This window comes from Cariama cristata, unplaced genomic scaffold (assembly GCF_000690535.1).
Source record: "Cariama cristata isolate BGI_N322 unplaced genomic scaffold, ASM69053v1 scaffold26167, whole genome shotgun sequence".
In the NCBI taxonomy this organism is placed as follows: domain Eukaryota; kingdom Metazoa; phylum Chordata; class Aves; order Cariamiformes; family Cariamidae; genus Cariama; species Cariama cristata.
Window position 1 is genome coordinate 1 of NW_009625302.1, and position 1760 is coordinate 1760.

Here is a 1760-nt window from a genome sequence, read left to right on the forward strand (position 1 = left end):
GTGAGTGAGGAGCCACGCCGGCATCCGGCATCCCCGGCAGCGGCTGGGCACTCACCCTGTCCCCCCTGCAGGGCTCCTGGACAGTAATTGGAGTGTTGGGGGGGTGCTGGAGAAGAAGCTGCCCCCCCTGCCCGTCACCCTGGCTCTGGGCGCCTTCCTCAACCACTGGAAGAACCGTTTCCACTGTGGCTTCAGTGTCATCGTGGGCTGAGGGGCCGCGGGGGCGGGTGGCACATGCCACCGTCCTGCTCAGGGAGTTGCCGTGCCGTGCCGCGGGGACGCCAACCGGGCCCTGCTCTCGTGCCGCAGTGCCGGGGGAGCCCATGGAGTGGGGACTTGGTCCCTCGTGGCCAGGGGACACTGTGTGACAGCATGTGGTGGCTGTTAGCATCTTTGGGCTGAGGAGCGGCTGCTGCTCGGGGCTGGGGGCCTCCATCGGACCCAGCGCTCAACTGTGCCCCTCTCCTCGCCCCAGCGCCACGCTTCCCTCTGCTCCCACCTCTGCTCTGCCTCGGTTTCCCTCCAGCGGCGCAGGGGGTGGCTCTGGGCGCACGCAAACGTGGAGCCTGGAAAAATAAAGGAGCTTTACTCTGCCCTGTAAAGTGCACTGGTAGCTGGTGAGCTCCGGTGCTCGCAGCTAGGGGGTTGGGCACCGTGTGGGTGCTGCCGGTGTGGGCTCTAGCTGATGATTTCGGAGAGCAGCGGCGTCATGGAGGACAGGTCCTGGATGTGGAGGATCTGCCGCGTGTTCTCGCCCTTCAGCGTCTGCAGCTCCGGCAGCAGCAGCTAAAGAAACCTGGGGAGGGGGACGGGGACGGGATGCCCGGCTTGGACCGCGGTGGAGGGTACCGCAGCTGTGCCAGCCTCCCCCTGGCACTTACCTGCCCTCAGGCCTGGGGTGCCGGTAGTCGATGTAGCTCTTGAGCGTCAGGGCCACCTTCTCCTGGAACTGGTCAATGAAGTCCCGCTGGGCGATGCCGGCGTGGTCTGAGGGTGCAGGTCGGGTGGGCAGCCATCAGCGGGGCTGAGGGGATGCCCCACTGCCGCAGCCCCCAGGGTCTCTACCTGGTGAGAAGAGCAGCATGGCCTGGAGCAGGACATACTCGGCCTCGTGCAGCTGCAGCTTCTTCAGGCTGATGTGGAACTTGAGCAGCGGCTCCAGGTAGATCTGCTGAAAGCCAGCTGGGGAGAGCACGGCAGTGATGGGTGAACTGGGACGAGGACGTGGGTGTCCCCTGCTCCCCAGTGCCGCTGTCCCCACGCCTCACCCAGGGCTCCATCCTGGATGGTGTAGCAGTGCTGCCCACACTCCCAGGCATGGGTCTGTGCGTTGAAGACGGTGTTGAACTGGATCTGGCAGATCTCCAGGGTGGCCCCTTTCAGCAGCGAGATCTGGTCATCGATGGGCAAGCTCCTGCCGGGGGGCAAGGGGAGGCGTCAGGGCTGGGGTGGCAGTGGGGGTTTCCCACTTGTCCCCCCCCTGCAGACCTGAAAGCCGGGATCTCCTTGGCAAATTTGATGACCTGCTGGATCATGAAGGTGCTGAGGTCGGCAAAGTGGGGCAGCATGGAGAAGACGTCGGGCAGCACGCCCTCGTCCGGGCTGTCTGGCTGCAGGGTTGGCAGCCATGCGGTGGGGACGCCTGGCTCAGGTGGGCTCTGTGGCCGTGGGCTGGGGACGTAGAGGCGCACAGCAGGCTGCAGTGGCAGCAGCCAGGGTGTCAGTGCTGCACCGGGGCACCCGCAGGGATGGCCGGGTCC

At 66.0% G+C, this 1760-nt stretch overlaps 1 protein-coding gene across 1 annotated transcript; it reads right to left on the reverse strand.

Moving 5' to 3' along the window:
* Positions 1–678: 678 nt before the first annotated feature.
* LOC104156910 (nuclear receptor subfamily 1 group I member 2-like) lies at positions 679–1697 on the reverse strand (the record flags this gene model as incomplete). Its single annotated transcript, XM_009703570.1, is given in 5 exon segments — positions 679–796; positions 882–987; positions 1066–1182; positions 1269–1414; positions 1489–1697. Coding segments are annotated over 5 exon segments (696 nt in total), but the record flags the coding sequence as incomplete, so codon positions are not given.
* Positions 1698–1760: the final 63 nt, after the last annotated feature.